Source organism: Rhea pennata, chromosome 3, assembly GCF_028389875.1.
Source record: "Rhea pennata isolate bPtePen1 chromosome 3, bPtePen1.pri, whole genome shotgun sequence".
NCBI lineage: Eukaryota > Metazoa > Chordata > Aves > Rheiformes > Rheidae > Rhea > Rhea pennata.
In genome coordinates, this window is record NC_084665.1 from 45385948 (window position 1) to 45408032 (window position 22085).

At 34.6% G+C, this 22085-nt stretch overlaps 1 protein-coding gene across 16 annotated transcripts in view; it reads left to right on the forward strand.

Moving 5' to 3' along the window:
* AFDN (afadin, adherens junction formation factor) overlaps window positions 1–22085 on the forward strand; it is a 135004-nt gene that overhangs the window by 97340 nt on the left and 15579 nt on the right. For 15 of the 16 annotated variants that reach the window (XM_062572173.1, XM_062572185.1, XM_062572176.1 and 12 more), the window contains 7 exons: window positions 13843–13908; window positions 14105–14178; window positions 14603–14721; window positions 15720–15914; window positions 16184–16275; window positions 16745–16933; window positions 19597–20619. In XM_062572173.1, the coding sequence (XP_062428157.1) occupies window positions 13843–13908; window positions 14105–14178; window positions 14603–14721; window positions 15720–15914; window positions 16184–16275; window positions 16745–16933; window positions 19597–20619 (1758 nt within the window). The remainder of the gene's footprint in view (window positions 1–13842; window positions 13909–14104; window positions 14179–14602; window positions 14722–15719; window positions 15915–16183; window positions 16276–16744; window positions 16934–19596; window positions 20620–22085) is intronic. The other variant, XM_062572177.1, reaches the window with a different exon arrangement.

Genomic DNA, 22085 nt, shown 5'->3' on the forward strand with positions numbered 1-22085 from the left:
ATTGTATTGGTTATAGCTGGTGTTGATAAATGCTATACTGTGTCATAGCATCCAGCTAAGAATTATCTTGATGGGTATCTTGGAAAATCCAGCAGACGAGAGTTTTGGTTGCTGTTGAGGGCTGAAAGAGAAGTGGAGAATTGTTTTTTTTCTTTCAAGGATCTGTAGTCCTGAAGATCAAAATGTGGTTTTCTGTTGTTGGAAGAACAGAATCCATGGTAAGTCTGTTCAGGTTTCTGTTGGGACTATGTTTCTCTTAGGTTTTTAATATTATCCCTGTACTTTTCCCTGCTCTCTTGCTTGTTTAAACCTGCCAGTAGTTATTTGTTCATGTAGTAACAACGTAATGTAGCATGCAGTTAAATATAGTCAGAGGCTAGTAGCTAACTTTCCAGAAATTAAAAGAAAAAGCTTAACTAATTTTTTGCTTAGTTTTTATATGCATTTCTCAAATTTGTGCGAGTGACTTTTTCAGGTGTGATAACTACTGTTTTACTGTGGAAGGGCATGAATAGCATGACCTGTGATATGTTTACTTGTCATATTAGTTGGCTTTAATCCAGATTCCTCTAAAAGCCTATTTTCTATTTATAAAGTCTTAATAGAATAATTAAAATTTATGTCCTAAGCACTATGTTTAAGAGACTTTAAATATTCTGTAGACCCCCCCCCCAAAAAAAAAAAAAAGACCAGAACATGCCAGTATTTTCCATTTAGAATATCTTATGTTTAGCACGTTTACAACAGAGAGGTATTTAAATTATGTTTAGACTGCTGCTGCACAAAAGAAAGGATTCTAGTGTTCTGCAAGCATGGTGGATCAGATTTTGTTGATTAATTTTGGCATGCTAGTTAGTCATTAATATGCTACGGTTTAGTTTGTAGAAGTATACTACATATTTCCCTTCTACTTCATACTTTGTCATCTTTTATTAATACAATGGAAAAAGTTACCTTAAAATACATATGTACGTCTTAAAATATATATGTAAATGCACCTGTATATAAATGAAACTATATTTGGAGGGGGGGGGTCTGAAGGTAATTGAATTAAATATTTCCACAGCAATTACTAGAATATGATAAGATGATGACTTTTTTTTAATAGAAGCATTTCAAAGTATCAGAATGACATTTTAGGAATAAGTATTGTGGGTCCAGGTTTTCTTTTCTAAAAACAAGTGTGTGGCATCTTAACCATAAATAATTTGTATTGATAGCCTTATTTGTTCTTAAGGATTAATTAAATCACTCCATGCTGATTTTCTTTTTTTTTTCCCCTCAGCAGTTGTTCTTCATTTTATATTTAGCACAATTTTAAGGTGTTAAGGAGGGTTTGACACTACAGGATTATTCAATTTAAACATGAAATTTTCCTGAAATTTTGTTTTACAAATATCTCATAGGTGATGTATTAAGTAATATGTTCTGGTAATATCCTTTTGTAGGTAATAGATTAAGGGGAACTGGATTAAAATGTTAATTTGAAAGTTATTTTTTCAAAGTGGAAAATTAGATTTATATTTTCAAATAATATTGATAACCTGGTATTTGATTGCATCTATGGTGAGTTTGCAGAATATAGACTATTGATAGGTTTGGGTTATTTTTATTGATTGTTTGTAACTGTTTGCTCTCATGTTGCAGCTCTTAAGGTAGATTTTTAAACACGTTAGCATTCCATTTTAACAGTATTCTTTGTCTGCACGTACTAAATTTTTAAGGAAAAATCTTTGCCCTTCCAGCATGAATTAATTGAAGTGTTTGAGTGTAAAGGCTGGGGGATTTCTTTGTTTTTTTTAAATGCTTGATATTAAATCACATGCATGGTCTGAACTACTGATGTTGCCTTAACAGACTTCTTAAGAGGAACTTACTGTAAAAAAGTCGTATTTCACTAGCATGTCTACTACAGATTTTTCAGTCCCACAGGAGTAAGATATAATGCAAGCAGCCAATTTAGTCTATCTCATGAACAAACATGTAGCTATGTGTTAGTAAGTCACTTGTTTCCTGTTAATTCATAACTTCCAGAGGCGTTTTTAGTAAATTTTGGTATCTTATAGATGTTGCATAATAGCTTGCTAATGCTTTCATATGTTTTGTAAAAACTAAAGCTTATACCAGCACAGCATGATTTTTCTTTTCTCTCCCTGAGACCACAGCTCTGCTGAAGTAGAGTTTTTTTTTTTTTTTTTAAATATCTTTTTTTAGTAGAGTTTATTTAGATTTATCCTGCAAATTGGGTCATCTGGACATTTGTATTTAATGCCTTCTGGAACAAAGGGGTTTTCAAGAGCTTGTCTAAATAAAATTGATGTGCCAGTTCCGCCATGCATTAATGCCTTCTGTACGCAGACACTTGCTAATAAGCTCTCAAAAGTAATACTGTACAAAAGTTTAACTAGCATTTCTTTGACAGGCTTCGTTAAATTCTGTCATTCAAGTAACATTTTAAATTCCATTTAAGTATATGTTAATACATCATTTTAGTTTTAAATTTTTTACTTTTATCAATAAAAAACAATTTCAGAAGCTAGCAAATTCTGTGTTGACTATTTCAGCATGAAAGTACTTTCAATTAGAGTAGAAATTTAAATGCCTAAGAGTATTTGGTAGTATATCCACTGATACTACATTAAATTTTATCTACCGTAAACTACCCAGCAAATATATGTGACTTTATTACATTTTTTTTCTGTCATTATTTGTTCTTACTCTAGTCGAGATCTATTTCTTCCAAAAAGCACGGAAGTATTTTTGTTTTGTTTCAACTAAAATAGACTGTCGGTTACATCTTGCCCATGAAGTACCATCTACAGACCTAATGAAGGTGAGGCATTTGTTCAGAATTGCCTCAAAAGGGAAGAGTGCTGCAGGATCTGAAATACAACTTACAGATTTGTGCAATTTGTGCCTAACTTGAAATAGCCGTTGCTGTGTAGCAGCTTGAAGTATTTCTAGCAAATTTACATTAAGAAGTTACAGCACTTACTTTGGTAATAGAATTTCAGCAGTATATTTTGCTTGAGCTCAACTTATTTTTTCCTTTGAACAAAAGAAAAGATTGGCCTGTCTGAATCAGTTTATGTATTTACTTTTGTAAGAATAAATAAATAAAATTGAGTGCCTTTATTGATTAGTAGATATCATGTGTGTCTTCAGTTTCAGTATTTGTCATGGTGTAAAAGGCTTCCTTTTCAGAAAGTTTAAGGAAGAATCTTGAATAGAATGTGCTTAGTTTTTTTAGATGCAATGTATGAAGCATTTTCCCTTTACCTACTTCTTTTCCTGTTTCAGTCGAGCCAAAAGTAAAGTATAATTAGGAAGAAACTGCTGGATACTTGATTTCAATCCCAGAACAGGATTTTAAATCAATTGCTTTAGTTAGTTCCTTTATTTACTTTGCTTTTCATCAAGGGAAATAATGTTTGGGAGCATTCAATTTCTAGAATATGAGAGAAATAATTTGTTTTACATTGATATACTTCTGTCTACCATAGAAGACACTATAGCTGTTTGTGTCTGCCTGTGTGCTTTCTTTGTATACCTAATCACTCTACTGAGAATTCTAAGTGCCGTTATTTGGTTAAAAAATGAAGAAAGACTATATATTTAATTAATGCTGTTTCAGTAAGCCCATTGTACAATATTTTAGGTTCTTTGGTCTTTTATATCCTGGGAAGATCAAGCCTAAGGAAGATGTAGGGTATGTTCAATTAAGCACATTGCATGCAAGTCAGTCTTTATTGCAAGCATTTTTTTTTAACAAAGTAACAGGCCCTTGATTGGAAACCCTTATTCCGTTAAAGAAAACAGCAAAACTCTGTGCCCCATTCTGGTTTCCTCTTTTCAGGCTATTTGTAAATAGAGCAAAGTTCTCTAAGTATTTTGGATGCTTTCAAATCCTGTAGAATTGTACAGCTTGCAATCTAGCTTTTCTCTGGATCGTAAGATGTTTGTTTTTCATATGTTTTCCTACCCAGTGCTACTTAGTGCAGTAATGGAATTGATCGTTAACGTTAAATGCTAGATGTTCCTATACCTATTAATAATGTTGATTGGCCCCAAAGTTTGAATCTCCACTGCCTGTTTTTGGAGATGTTTTCTTCTTCTCTTTTAACTCTATTTTGTCCAATTCATAAAATGTTTCTTTCTTGCATCACCACCACGGATGGAAAATGTGAGAGGGAAAGGCAATTTTTGTATGTGGAACATGGGTCAGTTTCTGAATTTTTTTTAAATCAGAATACTACATGAATCACAGCAGCTATAGCCACAACTAAAGGACAAGTTTTACACAGTAAGCTGGTTCACCTCATTTTTATTTGGAAATTATATAGAGCATGCTATGAAGTATTTTGTCTAATGATGATAGATTTCCAAAGTCTCTAAACTGTTCTTGAGGGGGCTGAGGTCTTTACTTCCTCTGCCAAATCTTTTTTCTGTCTTCAATTACAAAGAAGTTTGCCCTTATTGGAGGTGGAACCAGTAGGTGCAAAGTTAGTCTCTCTCATTTCTCTGGACTGACAGCAAGTAATTCAGGGAATCACGGTCATGGTATGTTCTGTACATAAAGTAGATAAAATGCTTATTCTCATGCAAATATAACCTATAAAATAGATTCAGCCTTGGGGATCATGGGCATTGTTTTTTGGTTTTTTTTTTGTTTTTTTTTTTTCTTTTTCAGAAGCATTTGCTTTTTACATCCTAGGGTATGTTTATAAAGTGATTGCAGTACTTTATTAAACTGGTATTCTTTAAAATACATATAAACATGGATTATTTAAATATTTCTAGACTAACTACTTGCCAGGAAAGTCAAACTGAGACTTGATTCTGTTGCATAAACTTGCCTTTAAGGTTGTTTATAAGAACTTCTGAAGATCATCTAGAGTTTGGAACAAGAGACTCAGTCTTGATAAAAATCAGTAAAATCTACTGTTGGTGTGGGCAGATAAGGCTTCAGGCCTGATAGTTGATTTCAGGCCTTATAGTTGGGTTTCCGTCATAGGCCAAATATTTATCGTTTGGTTTAAAGATACTTTAGTTACAGGGATTCATTTTGTTTTTAAACTGCTTAGTTTTTAGAAAATGCAGCAGAGGCTTCCCAGAAGGGAGACTTCCCTTATCAGAAAGACTGACTTGAGGAAAAAATGCCACCCTTGAAATGTTACGAAAGATGGCATATTTTAATATTCTAGCAAAATATATTTGTGTGTGTGTGTATGCGTGCATAGATACATATGTGAAATCCATATTTTTAAAACTAAACTTTGCAAAATGTTTCTGTAGTTATGCAGAACCCAAGCAAGTCTTGGAAATGATTAAAAAACGAATAATTCTAATGGCTTGTGTGAACGAAACTTGCAATCTGGAGCATTTTAACATCTTGTAGTCTTAATATCTGAAGCTACGTTACTTGAAACATAGTTGATAACTCTATGACTTTTTTTTGTGTATGTATAGATTCAATCAAATTAGCTGGAGAATGAAGATACCTACATTTCAAAACAGGTTGTTGTTTATGTGAAACTTATAACCATTTAAAAATATTATGGATTTAAGATAGAAATCTTCAAATCAATATTATAAAGCCATTAGGAAGATTTTCCTCCATTTCATGTAATTAAAAGTAGATTTTTAATACATGTATATAAAAACCTTGATATTGAAGTATATTTTTTTCTATAATCAATCATGATTCTGACAGTTTTTTATTGGAAACTTAGTGTGATGAGCAAAGTACGTGAAGCTAGGCAGGTATAGGCAAATGATAGTTTAAAACATGTAATGACAAGGCCTTGCTGTTAATTCTGTAGAGAATTACAGTTTTGGTTAGGCACCATACATGCAGATGTATTTTACCAATGCTTGCTCTTTTTTTTTTCTTCTTCTTTCAGGCTATTTAATACTACAGTTTTGTAGTCCTAGTAGCAATTGGAAAACTGTCTTCATAATAGCTTTCATAGTTTTAATTCTAATCATAGGTGTTAAAAGAAGTAGGTCATCCTACGGACACATTAAAAATAGAAGAATATTACTAACCTTGAATGAAGTGCAGCTACTAGTTGTGCAGTAGGATGTTTGAGGATGTTGGTAGCTTAATTGTTAAAGAGTTACCATCTTGTCAACAGATAGACCTTCATTCTGACTCTGATACCTTTAGGCTAGGGTGGTGTTGAGACTGATTCATGTCTAAGCAGCTCAGACCTACCATACCACTGGCTTTAGATCCCTGTGTGGCTTAGATGGTTGGCTTTGAAATCCAGCTGCCTGTTGAGTCGCATTAAAAGTGGTCTTCACCATACCACTATGGCTGCTTGATCTGGCAAATGCAAAATGGTGAAGAGGCGGATTTTATTATGTCTACTTTTAATTCTTCTGTGCTGAATAACCGTTTTTTGGGCTAGGTATGCCTGCTGCCCTTAGGAAGACTGTCTATCTACTTTTATTCTTTTTTTAAACTGCAGCTTAATATATAGTTGTCCTGTATGGTATTTTTCCAGTTTCATGGCTGATCTAATGTACGTGAACCAAAATTTTCTGTGTTTGTTACTGACACAGGAAGTCCTGTAAACTCATCTGTTTTGTGGCTTAGCAACACTAACTGTATAATCTGTCATCCTGAAAGTTTTTAATTTTGTCGTTTTTTATTAATTCTTTACAATTACATTCTTGTTCATCCTCAATTTTGCATCCTTCTGATATGTCATAGTAGTTGTTTTTTTTTCAGATCTCTGTAGTTTATCTTGGCTTTTCATTATTACTCAGTCTGATTATCCCATAGAAGTGGTTGTAATTTTTTGTAATGCTCCCTCTTGTATGCCCATAGATTTAGTAGTAAGTTTTGAAGCAAATACAGTATTCTAGGTGTAATCTTCTTAGAATATGGAGTGGCTTACAAGATAACACGAAATCTGAAAGCAAGTATGTGCTACTGTATACTGTGATTCTTGATAGAAGGCCCAATGGATGAGCTGACACAATTAAAAATTACTTGTTTATTGCTACACTGTCTCAAAAATTGAATTAAATTTCATTATCTAACTTCATCCTTTGGCTTCTTTAAAATGATGGAGGTTTTGTAGTTTGTTTATCTGGTACTCCTTGAAATGTTTGCAGAAAATTTGTTTCTGCCAACAACTTGAGAGAACAAATACAAAGGTATACAGTCAAAAGGTATGAAAATGGAGCATATCATATTCCTTATAATATAATAGAGGCTATCGTCTTCTGAAATGCTAATCTAATCACTCTTCTTGCTTATATAGTTCAGAAAATGATTTAGTTATGCTTTCTTGAAATTGGATGCTCAAGGATTAATACTCTGAAAGTTTTTTCTAACAAGTGCTTCATAATTATCCTGAGTTATTAGTAGAAAACATTTTATAGTAAGCTTTGATACCTTTTTTTTCCCTAGCAAAATAATTCTCTCTGCAGCTCTGTTAATTTGCCCTATCAAGGGCAGATTTACAAATAGCAATTAATACTTAGGTCTTGAGTTCTTTCGTTAATAAAACTCCTGTCCGTTGCAAATAAGTGAGATTAAACATTATAGGAAACTATCCTCATCTTTAAAGGGAGAGCTTTTTCTGAAATAGTGGAGAAAGAAAAAAGTAAAATGATACATATACAAAAGTTGTCTCTTGGATGAGATTTTTAATGTTGATCCTCTTCTGTTGGCCCCAGCCTGTCTGAATTCATTAGCTGAAGGAGCTAAAGGCTCCTGCTGAAGTTCCAGCTGGTTAACGGTTTTGCGCTCTTCAGTCTTCGGTTGCATTTTCAGATGAATCTCTGTTTATACTGTAAATGTGGTTTCTTTGCCTTTTTTTTTTTTTTTTTTTTTTTTATTTAGTGATGGGGAAATTATAAAACATCGTATTCTTTGAAACAAATGAAATAATAGCTAGTGCTATTTTTTTTTCCTCTTACCATGTATAAGGTACTTTTTTTGATCATGAAATCATCCATTGTTTTCAGTATTTATACATATTAGTTAGCAGCTTGGGCTTGTAGCTTAGTATTAGTTTCTCCTAATAATTTTTTTTTTTTGATAATAATTGTTTGAGAAATTTCATAAATATATTACAAAGTATTTAACTTCTAGGTAGTACTGTGGGTGCGCTTTTTGTTTTCAAGCTGCTTTAGGGTTGAATTATAATGTTTGTTTATATGTAGACTTTGTATGTGGAAGACAGCATCAGATTTGTGTGGAGGGCATACTCAGTTATTTGAGAAGGTCCATTGTTAGTTTAGCAAAAATCACCAGAAAAATAAGTCTTTTGTTATATTTTTTTTTCTTACATGAATTTGATGGACTTGCATGCAGTTGAACATTTTTGAACAGCTGAACTAGTGCATAATTAGCACCACTTTAATACTTTGAAGTTAACATTTTATTTCAAATGAATGGTTAGATCTGCATGAAACTAGGCAGTCCATGACCAGTGAATTGTTCTGATGTGAAACTCCCAACAGTCATGGCCATTCAAGTATGTAATATATTTAACAAGCCTTCTAGTGTTTTATTTCCTCACTTTTATTTATATCCTCAGATTGTAATTATAGAATCTGTCTTGGAAGGTGTTTATAAACATGTTTATTTGTTCTATAATAAGATCTCTTGAAACCAGGTGACCATGAAAAGAATGAAGTTATCCCTCTCTAATTTGTTCTCTCATCTGAAAGCTTACCTGTCTTTTCCTTGTGTCCCGCTTTAAGAATTGTTGTATAGTGTATGTGAACCACACAGATGCAATAAAAACAAGTGTAAGGGAGATAGAGCTTCTACTGAATTTTAGTTGCTGGATTTTTTGATAGCATTTCATACTTCAGTTTCTTGGTTATCAGCTTGACTTGTAGCACCTTTTATTCTTGCTCTGTTTCTTGGAAAAGGACTCATTTTTTTATTATTTACAAAGTAGTCTGGTCACTTAGTCAAATATTTTCTCATACATTCCTTTCTTCATTTAGATTTAGGATAAAGACCTCAGTTACCATTTCAGCAGACTTTTGTATGCAGAAGTAACCTGTGTTTGCCTTTACCTCCCAAGTAGTATTAGATCTATTAAAATTCCTTCTAAATACAGGAGAACATTCACCATTGTCTTAGAATTCCTGCAACAACCTGTAAGTAACTGCAAATTTAGGACTAATTATTTTAATACTCTTATTAAGTTTAATCTAAGTGCATGCCAAGCTTGCAAATGCATTATGTTAACATCTTTCAACTTGTGCTGTTTTAAAGCATTAACTTATTTCTTAACGTATCTTTAAGATGAGAAGAACAACTTCTGTACTGTTAATATAGGTGTCGTGCAAATGCTTGTTTTTGCTCCAGTTACTGGGCTTAATCATACAGGATTCTTTCTGGACTATATAATTATTTCACTGTGTTTTCCTTGATTTCCACACAACTTCGATGTTTTATAGATGAAAAATCCCAAGCACAGAGGAGAATATGTTCAGGAGTTTTTTTAGTATTTTACTCGGAAGCGATTAAACTTTCTGAAAAAAAATCTAGGAACTTATATTTATCCTGTTGTATAATTATGTCACTAAAGGTGTATTTTTGTTGTTTTTTTTAATGGAATATGTTTATTTCAGTTCTAGGTATGTTAGACATCTCAATCCCTTGCTAAAACTACTATACTTTGAATTGTTTACATCAGAGTAGGGGGGGAAATGTGATTGTCTGTGGCAAAGTTGGGAAGTATACTCTGGATGTGCTTATCATGCAGGATTTTTAAAACTTAAAATTAATCTGAATTTTAAATATTCATAACAGGTTTCTTTCCCTGTTCAGTTACCATCTCTGTTAGTGTGGGGCTCTACTTTTTTGTTTTGTTTTTGCTTTGTTTTGCAATTGCTTTGGGAATCAGTACTGGAGTACTCTTGATCTGCAGATACTGCTCAGAGCTTCTTGGCAAGTCTATAGGATGAACTACAGTAGGATTTAGGAATTTGAAACAGTTAAATTGTTGGACTAAAATTGTGTAACTTCACAGAATTGTGGAAGCTGAGGCTGCTGCTGCAGTAAAACATGAATATGTCACGATATTTTAACTGATTTGGAAGTTGTTTGGACATGTTTAAAATTAAACACGCTTTGTTAGGTCAAACTCCTCTTTTTATGTTGCTTGTTAAAAATACAAGAATGTTTACCTAGTAAAAGTCATGAAGGAGACCTATCTGTTCATGTGTATACTCCTAATGTAGATGAATGGTTGTTGCATTTAAATGATGAACATTTCCGGACGTAAGTTTTCCTTCTTGATGGTGTCTGATGTGAAAAGCCTACTTCATATTTGTCCTGTATATTCACAACTCTTGAAAATTATGCATTTATTACTACAGGTAAACAGTTGCTTTAACCTGATAAAAGGCACTATAGTTTAACAAGAATAATTTCACCCACCCTTACTGATCTATCAACCTCCTTTACTGCATGGTTGGGAACAGTCTTATGCAAGGTAGTAAAGGAAGTAGGCAATGAAATAACATGTTAACTAGGATATTTAGAAGACCTAAACTGTGAAGTAAAATACCCCCAACTTTCTTGGCCAGCTTCACTGCTGACCTTAAAATTTATTTCTGTGCTTTATGTAGTTTTTATGTTCTGGGTTTCTCTTTTGTCCTGATAATTTAACTATATTGTAAAAGCACAGAATGAGGATTTTCTCATTTTGAAACTTAGGTCTAATGTACTTGAGATATCAGAATCTATAAATATCATATAAGCCCCCTTTTTAGTTCACAATTTATTGTTTACGTCATTATGATAGGTTGATATGTTCCTTATGAAACTTTTTCTTTATGGTTTTCTGTTTTAGCAATGCCTTGTAACAGTAGATAACATGTAGAGCTAAAGCAAAACAGGTATTCAGAACAGAATATCACACTCAATGCAGTTTAGGGTTGGACTCTTGTGCGGTTGTAACCTAGGTGAACTGAAGCCAATGTTGACTGCCTTTGATGTTATAGTTGTGTTTAGAGCTCTCTTTACTGAAAAAAAGTACAAAATACGTCTGAGCTCCTGGAAATGTTCAATAATTTTATTCAGCCAGGTGAAATACTGCCTCATTATTTTACAAGTTCTTCTAGATTCCAGTGTCCGCGGACTTTTTTTCCTGTTTGTTTATATGATAGGTTTCCTTTGGTTGCCTTAAGCATTTTGTACAAGTGGTTCTTGTAATTGAAAACCATGACTAGAAGGTGTATCTGCTAATTTAGAAGCATTAAATGAGCAAGATTTTTTTTTTTTTTTTTCATTTGTATACCTCTGATAACTTAAGGGAAGATTTCAAAGGGGAGGCCTTCCTGAATTCCCCCCCCCCCCCCACCTTTGCTGTTCCTTTACTTTCTACACTTCTACTTTCTGTGGAAAAACTTGCTTTACATATGGAAGAAAAACAGGTAAATTGGTAATGTTAGAGTTCACTACTACAGAGAAGACTTTTTTTGCATCTAGAGCTTAATAATTTTTTTTTTTTTAATTATTCAAATAAAGATTGGAGGGGGATTTGTAGTCAGTTATGCGGAATAATTGTAAGGCTCAGCATATAAAACCAGTTATACTGAGAGCAAAAATCCATCTAATCTGGTATCCTCCAATGGTGGGAGCCAAAGAGCATAACAAAACAAGTAAGGCTGGTTTCTTTCAGTCTCTAGCAGTCTATATTTTCAGAATTTACATCAGAGTGTATTGCTTTTGCATCTTTTTTTTTTTTTTTTTTTTTTTTTTTTTTTTTTTTTTTTTTCTGATAGCCTTTGAAGGACCTTACTTCCAGGAATCTGTGATATTATATATTTTATATATACATATAAAATTTTATTTTAAAGCCTGTATGTTTTGGCATCCACAGTAGCGCTGTTTCTGGCAGTTTCCCAATTTAATTATGAAATTCTGTGAAAAAGTGGTGTCTATTGATTTTTTTAAATATACTACCTGGTAGCATGAATAAGAATGGATAATATATAGTCTCTCTCATCAGCTACCTGACGAAGCTATTGGTGCCATTCCTTATTCCATAGACCTTTACTTCCTTCCTTGATTGTACTTAAGCTGAAGAGTCCAAATCTATTTAGTTGGTTCTCTCAAGGAAGCCATTCCATGTCTCTGATCATCCTTGTTACTGTTTTCTGAACCTCATATTTTCTTTGCCTCTTTTGGAAGAGAATAATCAGAATTATAAAAAGTTTTCTAAATGTGAGTCTTCTAAGTTTTGAGTGACAGTGATGGTTTCTAATCCCCCCTTTTTTTTCTGATAGTATTGTTGAATTATGAGTATTTGAGCTGATGTATGAAGAGTGCTCTGAAAACAATGATTATAAAGATCTTTCTGAAAGAGTTAGAACAGTTTCTAAACTGTTTTTATGTGTGTTTGTGCAAGTGCAAATGCTTATCCCATCGCTATCAGCAAACCGGTGCACATGTCATGGACTTGAACAGAAGTTTTCAGGTTCATTTATTATATTAATTTTAGGCTTCTCTGGTAATTCTCATTCCTTGTGAAACTAACAACATGTTTTCTATGGTTGAACCTGTTATTAATGTAAAAGGACAACTTCCCTTGTATCCCATGATAACTTAAATTCTTTGATAAATCCTGGTGAGAGATCTTGCCAGGTGCTTTTTTGGAAGTCTAGATACAACGTCAATCAGGTCATCCTTCCCCATGCACTTGTTGATTATTTGGGGAAAAAGAATAGATTTATGAAGCATGATTTTCATTGTATTTACCTAGTTGCCTTTTGGCTTGTATTTCTTATTACCTAAATTTTTCTGGTAGAAAGTTAAAAATAACATTCCACATTTACATGGATGATGTAAATGGATGGATGTTGTTTCCTTAAAAAAAAACAAAAACAATCAAAAAAACCCCTAAACCCCAACAATTCATTTGATCAAGTTCTTATTAATTTTTTAAATCCCCTTTATATCCTTCCTGGACATAGGAAGTGTCCTTATTTTAGTTATTTATTGTATGGCTTTTATTTCCATATCTTACTCCTTTTCATTTTTATTACAGCTCAAGCAACTATTCTGAAATATTTTGAGATGTAGAATGTTAATCTTGAATCATGAGACTTGAAGTAATGGAAATATTTTCAGTGTTAACGGTCCTTTTGAAATTTAGTGAAATAGATATTTTGAGGCATATGTTTTGTAAACAAAATTGCATGGTTTTGCATCCAGTCTAAATATTGCCTCTGTCAACATAGAAGACTTTTTAATTATAATGTGCACTTTATCTCTTTGTTCTATATTCAGAGATGCTGTTCATTTTTGCCAGCTCTTTACAGATACCATTAGAAGGCAGTCATAATAACTATGAAAATAGTTGTATTCCTTTTTGTTGTATTTCCTCAAGGAAGAGTAGGTGATCTACATTTTACCTTGTTTCATTTGGGCATTAGCAAGGGTAACAGTGTAGTCTTCTGGAACATAATACATAGAGGCATAAAAAGCATTAATAACTTTCATGTAAAACTGCAGATAAGTGTTCCTCATTAGAAGGGGATTAAAACAAACTCCTAAACTATACATTTTAATTAATGTATTTTTTTTCCTTGATGATTTAAGATTACATTAAGACCAAATAGTCTTTGCTTCTAATAGAGCTTTCAAGTTACAGGCATAATATTAAAACTTTCTTTTGGCTTCAAATGAACATAAATCTCTATGTGTAATTGTTTTTTGCAATTTGAGGAAATAGAAAAGTAGTGAAAATTTAGAGATTTACCTAGCCATGTAAAATTCCAATTAAAATTTGTGGAATGCATGCTTAGTTGAGATGACATTTAAAGGTTGCAAATTAATGCCTCTTTTTCCTCTAGGGTGCTGGTCAAGATAAACTTGGAATATATGTCAAGTCTGTTGTGAAAGGAGGTGCTGCAGATGTGGTTAGTGATATTTTTAAACATCAGAAGTTCAAAGGTAGAAAGAACCTTTGGAAATATTTCTACATCTTTTGTTTACTAATATGCATCTTTTGTTTACTAATATGCATGAATATTTGTTTTGATTTATACCAAGTTAGCGTTGATATATGATTTTCTTTTTCCTTCCCCCTTCCCTCCACCTTGCATATGTAATTAGGACGGTCGTCTGGCTGCAGGGGATCAGTTGCTCAGTGTGGATGGTCGAAGTTTGGTGGGCCTGTCCCAGGAAAGGTACGGAATGGTTTCGTTAGCTGTCTTTACACAAAATGCTAGAATAATAGTTTATTGAAAAAGGCCTCAAGATGATGCTTTTGCATGTTACGCTTTGTCTTGGTTTTTTAAGGCTGCCTACATGTAACCTTACTAACAAAAGTTTGACTGTGTAGTACTGAGCAAAATTTTCTAAGCTCTAATTTTAAATATTTTGGCTTCTGGTTTTTACCTGCAGAAATTGAAAATAGTACACACCTGTATCTGTTGTCTATTTAATGAGTGTATCTTCTGCTCGTTCTATTCAGATGTTTTTTTGCAAATTTTAAGATTATTCAGAATAGAAGTGCCTTGTCAGACAAAAGGTTACTACAGTGAACAGCAGAAATCATGATATACAAAATGATTGTAAGGATAAAATTTATTTCTGTGGCTCTTCTTGCAGGGCAGCAGAACTTATGACAAGAACAGGTTCTGTAGTAACGCTAGAAGTAGCCAAACAAGGAGCAATTTACCACGGTCTGGCAACTCTACTTAATCAGCCATCCCCAATGATGCAAAGAGGTAAAAATGATAATATTTATAGTAATAGCGACTTTATAAGCCTTAGAATGCAGATAATACAGTACTTCACAATACCTTGCCAAATAATGCCAAAACATCAAATCAGAAAAGACATTGATCGCATTGAAAGGAAGCATTCCCTTTTATATCAAAATTTCATCTGATTTTTAAATACTGTTTTAAATTAGACTCTTATCTAATCATTAATAAATTAAATACCTTCTAAAAAAAGTAATGTATTTAAACACAGATCTTTTTTGGAATAATTTTAATAAATGAAATATAACAAGTAAAAAGGGCATTACAACTTCAGTAGCTTTTTCATCCCTTTCATAAAATTTTCTCTCCTCCCCTCAAAGGATGACTACCTTGTAACCAGGGAGAATAGCATGATTGCTGAGAGAGAAATAAATAGAAGCATAGCCCCATGGAACATATGTTGCCATTGATTTTTAAATTTGAGTTATTGAAATGGCTCTTCTTAAGTTTCTGTACCTGATTATAAAAAAATTCTTTGATGTTTCTCCAGTGGTATCATTATACTTTGGTGTACTAACTCCAAAGACAAATATATTAATCCTTATGTAAAATAATTCAATAAATAGAGAAATTTCCTAAATATAGGATAGTACTACAGTATGGAAAAGAATGAGTTAAAAGAATAAATCCCTGTTATCACAGTTTACAACACTCCATCCCAGACACCATATGCTTCTGAGAGACAAGAGACTTTTCAGTAAAGTGCATTTGGCTTTCCCGGGTATTGTAGTATATTTTTTTTAAAGCTCTTTTGAAGCATAGAAGTCAAAGGAACCCTAAACAGTCAGTGCAGGAGTGAGACTATGTATCTGAGGAACTAAAGACTTTAAAATCTAGCATTTGTTTTACTAGCAAGTCATTTTCAATTACAAATGCGAAGTAGCTCTTCTTTTAAAAAGAGTGTGCTAGACAGCAGTTTTGTTAGTCAAAGAGGGAAAATACATATCTAACTATTACAGTTTCTGACCGCCGTGGCTCAGGTAAACCCCGACCAAAGAGTGAAGGTTTTGAGCTGTATAATAACTCTACTCAAAATGGGTCACCTGAAAGCCCTCAGCTGCCGTGGACGGAGTACAATGAACCAAAGAAGCTGCCAGGGGACGACAGATTAATGAAGAACAGAGCTGATCATCGCTCTAGTCCCAATGTAGCAAGTAAGTAAGATTATCCTTTTTAAGGATAAGATTTTAAGGGAAGATGCTTTCTCTGCTATTTTTCACGGCCTTTGAATTCCGAAGAGGGGTGATTGTTTTAAAAAATGAATAAAGTTTAAAGTACTGACCTAATAGTAACATTTGAGAAAGCCTTTTGTTAGAACTATTCAAAGGAAAAATCATAGTTACTTTGTGAATACTATTATTTTATTAAGTTATTGAAATTATTATTAACAGTCATTAAAATACTTCCTATATCTTTCCAACAGATCAGCCTCCAAGCCCGGGAGGGAAGAATGCTTATACATCTGGAACTACCACTAAAATAACCTCAGTTTCTACTGGAAATCTTTGTACAGAGGTCAGAAGTGGCAAGCAAAGTACTGGCTATTAAACTTCCTTAGCTATCAATAGGAGCAGTGTGCTTGGGTCAAAACAGTGTCTCACTTGAAAATTTAAACATAATGCTGGTGCTAATGACTGGTTGGAGTTTTGCTTAATGAGAGATTGAGACAGCTGGGGTGGTTTCATTAAATTTTGTTCATGACATTTTCACTGCAGCTTTTTTAGGTTTGGGCAATATTGCTGGCTTGTTTTCAGAGCGTAAAAAACGTGGATCATAACCACAACTTACATTTCATACCAGAAGGCCTCTTTATCTGACATTCCAGAGAAATCAAAGAGCCAAAACAAAATATTTAGGAAATGCATTTTTAATATAAAATTTAGAATAAAAAGTAAATACAGAAAAAATAGAGATGTAGAGTAACATTATACACAGATCTGTCTGATTGGTAAACTTTACCTTATGTTCTCTCTGTCTTTTTCAGGAACAGACTCTGCCTCCAAGGCCTGAAGCTTATCCCATCCCAACACAGACCTATACTAGAGAATATTTCACATTCCCAGCTTCAAAGTCCCAGGATCGAATGGGTCCAACTCAGAATCAGTGGCCAAATTATGAAGACAAACCACAGATTCAGGCAGAGAGTAATCATTCGATCAATACTACAATGCAGGTTAGAAGTAATTTCTTCCAGTACGTTTGAAAACAAAAAGAAAAAAAGTGTTTGCCTTCTATGTACAGATTGCTGGAGACATTTTTGCAGAACACTCAACTCTCCATGATCTCTGAGCTTCTGAGGATAAACCATACCACACAGATTGCGGACACTAGAATTCGAACTTAGCTGAGCTCTCACTCCTGACTTAATGCCACATGAACAACTGTACTTTTGCCAAGACTGACTTCAATTCAGAGAGCTTACTCCTATTTTGTTCATAGAAGTTGGGTTATCAAGCTCTGCAGATCTGTTAGCTGGGATATATTAAGCCTCCATTACTCAAGAGAATGGGGAGTAGATGGTAGTAGGATTTGTCTTGTGGTTTTCTGAAAAGCAAACCAACTCCTCTGCTTTTCCAGGACAGCTTATGTGGAAAAATGTCTTTGTCTACAAAGTTCCTTGTTTAAGTGACAAGATGAAGCATTAAAAAGCAAATAAAACATTATTTTGAGACCTAAAGTCTTCATTGAGACACATTCACTTCTCACAATTAAAAAACCTAAAGTTGCATCTTTTTTCCAGTCATACTGCTTCTACTTCATTATTAAAGTACAGATGCTTCTTGATTTGAAATGAATTTGCACCCACGGTACCTTTTTAAATTCAAAAAGTACTGTTATTCAACTGTTTGTAAATGAGGACTTTACTCAAAGCCATACAGGAAATTAAATCTTGGACTACTAAATCCATCTACGTTCTTGCATCTTTTTCTCTAATCTGCTAGAGATAGCCTCATCACTTAAATACAGAGTGAAAACATTTTTTTTTCCCTTCCTTTCCTTGGTTTCTGATAAAAGCTGTGCCTTGCATCTGTTTCAGTTTGTGTTTTGAAAGTAGCTAGATCTAAGTTATTTTGAGATTATGTCATGAAAGCAATATAGGGGATCAATTACTGAATACTCATGTATGTATTGCAAAGTCACTTGGATAAATGTTATTTTGATTATTACTGTATTATAGACATTAAATCCTACTTGTTTCAGCTGTTAAGAATTTTTTAGGTGTTATATCCAAAATAGGGTAATTCTGAAGGAGCTTGCTGGAAGCAAAATGATTGGCTATGGGAATATTTTGCTGAACTCCTGTGCTGAACCCGTTGGTGTTTCTTAAGATTTCATCTTGCCAGTCTTAGCTGCCTAGTTAATGTCTAGTCTGTCTTTGTAGATGATGGAGAGAGGCTAGTATTCCAGAGAATGATTCTACCCATGCATCCTAGAATGGGATGAATGTTCACTTTTCCCTTGCCTAAGACAAGCTTAGATGAGTAGCATAGGTCTTTTGACTGAAACCCCAGCATACAGGCTTCATCTCACCAAGCTGTTGATAGATACAGAATTTGAGCTATGATCTTAAGGCTTAATGCAGTGAAGCAGTGTTTTCATAAAACACATGGCTAGAAACTTTAGTTCCTTACAAAGATTGACAATATACACTGTTATTTTCCCTACCATATGATGGTTCTTCTAATTTCAAAATTAGTGTAAAACAGACTCTTAAAAAATCCTTTTAATCTTCACAATGCTATGCTTGTAAAAGCTGCAGGAAACTGCTGGCTAACTTGAAATGACTGTTTTCTTTTCTGAGCACAAGTCATTAGCAAGCTGTTTGGCTAGGTGCATCTTTACAGCAAATCTAACACAAATAGCTTTGTGTTCAGATCTGCTGGACTAATAGAGCATAAAAAATACACTTGTTCATCTCAAAGAAGGCATTCTTTTGAGGTCATAGTCAGGGTCATTGACGGAAGGAAAATAAAAGGAGTTTGCTTTGTTAGTCTTCTCTCAGTTGTTGATAATTGGTACATTCTGTGTTCAGTGTTTAGTATTTTCTAACATTTAAAGCGTGAATATTTGCTTCAAGAAAATCATTAACAGATTCGATAGTCAGATGTATGATCCAGTGTTCCTTTTCAGGAGGTTGTATAATGCAGTGAGACCCACAAATTTGTATACAAATACTTGTATAAAGACTTAGATTTGGTGCATTAAAAATGTGACAAAAGCACAAACTAATAAATCTATACCCAAGAAGCAGGTGGAATTAGATACAACTGTCCAGATTCTATACCTGTGAATGACTTGTGCAGTAATGAGAAGCTGAGGTCACCTTCCCTGTTAATGGAGGCCAGTGGGCAGAGACTCCCTTGTCTTTTCCTCAGCAGTCTTTCTGTTTGTCTTCCTAACAGGCAGTCTTCACCAAGCCAGGAGAAGCCTGAATGGCAAAGCTGGTCTGCTTGACCTGGTGTTCTTGGCTGCCTGGCCTCTTGTGCTCCTGCGGTGGGGGGAAGGGCTGTCAGGGATAGTCCTGGGAAATTGCGTGAGCATGAAGGGTTTTTGGCTTGAATTCCATTTTGTGTTCACACTTCTTCTCAGTGCAGGTTTGCAGGCATTATGGAAGTTGCAAAGTCTTCCATCGCTTGAATGAGTTAAAGGACAGAGAAAAATATTTCATTGTTGGTTTGGGGAAACTTACAGGGTATGGAAATGCTGAACTTCACTAAAAGTAATTACCTTCAGTAATAAGAATGCAATTTTTGAGCCATTTAGTTTTTAGTATTTTGGATATCTTTTAATATAGATGAACTATGAAATACATACCTTGTTTTATTTTTTTTCCAGCGTGTGGCTCGTTCCCAGGAAGAACTCAGAGATAAAGTTTTCCAGCCAGAAAGGAATCGTTTGGAAGTGGTTATCCGGAAGGATGTAGAATACGTTGATCAGAAGTCGGACAGTGATCCATGGATGAATTCATCTGTGGATTCTAGCACATCCAGCCAAGAGCATCTGAACCATTCATCCAAACCGGTTTCCCCTGGTTCTTGTTTAACTAAAAGTGGACCTGGCCGTTGGAAAACGCCAGCTGTCAGCCAGCCAACTCCAGTGGCTATCTCTCAACCCATCAGAACAGATCTTCCTCCTCCACCACCACCTCCTCCTGTGCATTATGCAACTGATTTTGATGAACTACAAATGGATTTGCCTCTGCCTCCCCCGCCTCCTCCAAATCAGATAGGAACACAAGCATCTTCCCAAGTAGCTGCTGCTGAGCGTAAAAAAAGAGAAGAGCATCAGAGGTGGTATGAAAAGGAAAAGGCACGTTTAGAAGAAGAGCGAGAAAGAAAACGTCGTGAGCAGGAGAGAAAACTGGGCCAAATGCGTTCTCAGCCATTGATTCCTGCTCAGCCTGTGGTTCCTCCAGTTTCCCTTCAACAAATGAAATCGGAAAAACCTTCAACTCTGCAGAGGTCTCAAGAAACAGTAATTCGAGAGTTGCAGCCCCAACAGCAGCCTCGGACTATTGAGCGGAGAGATCTGCAGTACTTTACTATCAGCAAGGAAGAACTGTCCTCTAGTGATAGCCTCTCTCCAGATCCTTGGAAACGGGATGCCAAGGAGAAGCTGGAGAAGCAGCAACAAATGCACATTGTGGACATGCTGAGTAAAGAAATTCAGGAACTTCAGAACAAGCCTGATCGTACAGCAGAAGAAAATGACCGCTTGCGCAAACTCATGCTTGAATGGCAGTTCCAAAAGCGACTTCAAGAATCAAAGCAAAAGGATGAAGATGATGATGAAGAGGAGGATGATGATGTGGATACTATGCTCATTATGCAACGACTGGAGGCAGAAAGAAGAGCAAGGGTAAAAGGGGGTAATCCTTCCTAGACAAAAGTATAGTAAATGTATAGCTCAATGGGTTCACTAGATTTGTGAAGAAACCTTCACTAGGTTACACTGGCTTCACCTATTAGATGATGTGCTACGAAACTATTCATAGCTACCTACTACAGAATCTAGTTGGGAGTAGAGCTTTTCTGTTTGTTGGGGGAGGGAGATCTTTTTTGATAAATGGATTTTGCCATGTAGATGGAACAGAATTAGAAGTTAAATATTGCATGTAATTCACTTGCGGAAAAGGAAGCAGGAATACTTGAAATCATGAGTATCTTTGGGAGACTCGGAACAAGATAGTGTGTGATATTTTTTCTTAAATATATTTAAGAGTTCTTACAGTCTTGCTAGTTTTACTTGGATCTTAACATAGACACTGAATGCATGCTCTTTCCTGGGAACAGTTAACTGCAGTGAAGTTCCACCTTGATGGTCTTCTCCAGGTGGAGGCTAGGGTGTGAGGCAGCTGTTACCTCTGCTTCTTGGTCAGATTGGTGACTATAGCAGCCATGAGTAAAAACCTTCTTATGATGGGCTGTGTGGTTTTGAGCATTGATGAGACTCCAGCAATTGAAGCTCCCTTATCTAGGGACTCCAGCACGCACATACTCAGATTTTGTCTGGTGTCCAGGGTAGCCAGGATCTAACAAGGTCCATTTCCTTCGCTTCACTGCTGTGAAAGCTTGTACTATATATAGCTGCCAGATGAAATCAGATAATAAAACTGAAGAGTATGGCAAAGTTCTTACCATTCTGGTGGTGGTGGTTGTTTCCCAGAATCTATTACCTATTGTTTTTGGAAATCAATTTTTGTAGGAAAAGCCGTTTTTATTTTCTAAATAATAGCACTGCTACCAGAAGTTGCATTCCAATAGCTATGCTTCGACAGACTTAAATTGTTCTGTAATTCACTGAATGTCCTCCGTTAGTTAAAGAGATGACTTAACTCTGTGATAAGCAATTTCTACTTGCTAAGAACTGTTTCTGCATGTTTATTTTGACATTCAGGAATTGCTGTTGGCTTAAGTAGTATTTGAGTTCAGGATTGTTTCGGCAGCTTGATTTCCTAAACTTACTCTTCTCATATTCACTGCAGTCTGCATTGCTTTCCTTTTTTCTTGTGGCTAATATTATTATTCTTTGAAACATGACAGCTCATGCTTGGAAACTGAGGAAAGGAAAAGCTAAATCTATCAAAGGCAAACTCCTTGTGTTAAAGCCCAGTATTGCTAATGTGTAATTTGTAACACATAGTTACCTAGAGGCATAAAAATTCATATAAAACTGCCATTTTCACTCGCAGTATGTTTAACATCTCATTGTAACAAGGCTTAAAAAGCCATGTGTTATTAGTAGTGTAGCCAGTTGTATTGCATAGCATCATACCAGTCTTTTCTGCAAGGGCTGAATTTTAAATATAATTTGTCTATAAAGCT